Below are 1,967 nucleotides of genomic sequence, written 5' to 3' on the forward strand. Positions count from 1 at the left end.
TGTATCTTCATATGCCCATATATTTTGGATTTTAGCCTGGATATGACAAGTAATACACATTCAAGACTCTGGATTCAGTAATGTTCTACTGAAGAATATTCATTTCTTTTGTTTTGTTTCAGGGAGCAGTTAACTTGGCTGAACTCAAATGCACAGCTCTGAGATCTTTAAGTTCTTTCAACATCACCTGCCACGCCCGGGAATTTCCGAGCAACTAAGCACTTCAACGACCAGTCAGACATGTGGGCAAAGTTTTTACAGATTTAGGGTTCCCCAGCTCAGGCTCTCACCTGCTGGAGACCCTATCACCGCTTCCCCCAGGCTCTGTAATCGCCCTGCCTTCTGTCCCCTGGTCCTCCAACTCAGAAAACTTTACAAAGCTTCTGTCTCCTCAAGGCACTGTCCCCACCTGCCTGAGGCCAAAAGCTTTAATAACAGGAAAGTCCCTTCTTCTGACCCCATTCCATACCTGCCTACTTTGATCCAGCCTGCAGTGATGTCAGGGAATCGGTGTTTTGTTTTGTTTCGTTTTATTCTGAGTTGATGGGTGTAACTTTCAGGATGCTTGATCCAGTAGGAGCTACTCAACCATGACCAGTCAGAAGCTCCCCAAGCACTTCTGGAGTGCCCAGAGCACTCCACCCTCTTAGGAAAGCCCTTCCTTTTTAAAAATCTGTCTCCTTTGTCCCTGTCTTCTCTCAAACTTTCTCCGTCTCTCTCCTCCAAGAGTGGCCCTGCTCCCACAAGAAGGCACAAGAGTGGCCTTTGGCCAGAGCTGGCCCAACAACCAGACAGAAAGCACCTTGACTTCTCCTTGGCCTTTCGTCGAGGCCGTTTCAGCCACACTCCTGCGGCCCACCCTGATCCTTGCCTCCATCTGAAACCTGAACACAAACACTTCACTCTCTGACCAGACCCCTTGTTCTACTCACTCCCCCCTTCACTGTGTGACACTGGTCGCCTGGGTCTTTGGTTAACGTCCCAAAGAACACAAACACAACTGAAGGTCAAGCCTCCCTCCTCTTGCAAGACTGGTTTTATTTGTATTTCCTTTTGAACGTTTGGAATCTTTTGTTTTAGGCTTACAGGGAAGTTTTTCAAGAATCACAGGATTATCAAGAACAGTTTTCTGATGTCTCATAAAGAACAAAGGAGGGGCTTGGCAGCCCAGAGTGGTGGTTAAGAGCGTGAAATCTAGGGTCAACACAAGGCCAGGCCCAGGCTCTACACTGATCGGCCATGGAGCCCAAAACAACTCACTTCCACCTCTTTGGGCCTTACATAACTCATCTGCAAACTGGGCATGATAAACCCAACCTTACAGGCTTGCAGTGAGGACTTCAATAAGATCGTGCCCATAAACAGCTTCACAGGTAAGGATAATTCCTGAGCCCATGCGCTTTGACAACACCCGGCTGAGGCCGCACTGGAAAAATTAGAAGGTCCAGGAGCAGTATCGGGAGAGGGGGGAACAGACATCTGCCAACACCAGTGACAATGGCTATGTTTCACGACAAGGTAGAGATTGAAGACTTCCAATATGATAAAGACTCAGTGGGGCGCCTGGGTGGCTTAGTCGGTTAAGCGTCTGACTTTCTCTTAGGTCGTGTTCTCGCGGTTCGTGGGTTTGAGCCCTGCGTCGGTCTCTGTGCTGACTGCCAGCTCAGAGCCTGGAGCCTGTTTCAGTCTGTGACTCCCTCTCTCTCTGACCCTCCCCTGCTCACGCTGTCTCTCTCTTTCTCCTAGAAATAAATAAAAAACATTAAAAAAAAAAAAGACTCAGAGACCTGTTTCTATCCCCGTGTGGGGATACCTTCTGTATTACCAAGATTCGGAGAATGGGGAAGACATGGCAATGTGTCTTCTGTCTCATTATAAAAGTAATTTATGACAAGGATCAGTTTATGTGTGGAGAAACAGAAACAGTCCCAGCCCCTTCCACTCACAAAGAATTAGTTAAATGCTGA

At 47.7% G+C, this 1,967-nt stretch overlaps 1 protein-coding gene across 1 annotated transcript; it reads left to right on the forward strand.

The window, feature by feature from the left end:
- The first annotated feature begins 1,497 nt into the window (after positions 1 to 1,497).
- Positions 1,498 to 1,967, forward strand: LOC144239758 (diphthamide biosynthesis protein 3-like). Its single transcript, XM_077773934.1, has 2 exons — positions 1,498 to 1,561; positions 1,786 to 1,967. The coding sequence occupies exons 1-2, from the start codon at positions 1,498 to 1,500 to the stop codon at positions 1,965 to 1,967; spliced, it is 246 nt and encodes an 81-aa protein (XP_077630060.1).

Source organism: Crocuta crocuta, unplaced genomic scaffold, assembly GCF_008692635.1.
Source record: "Crocuta crocuta isolate KB4526 unplaced genomic scaffold, BGI_CrCroc_1.0 scaffold267, whole genome shotgun sequence".
In the NCBI taxonomy this organism is placed as follows: Eukaryota; Metazoa; Chordata; class Mammalia; order Carnivora; family Hyaenidae; genus Crocuta; species Crocuta crocuta.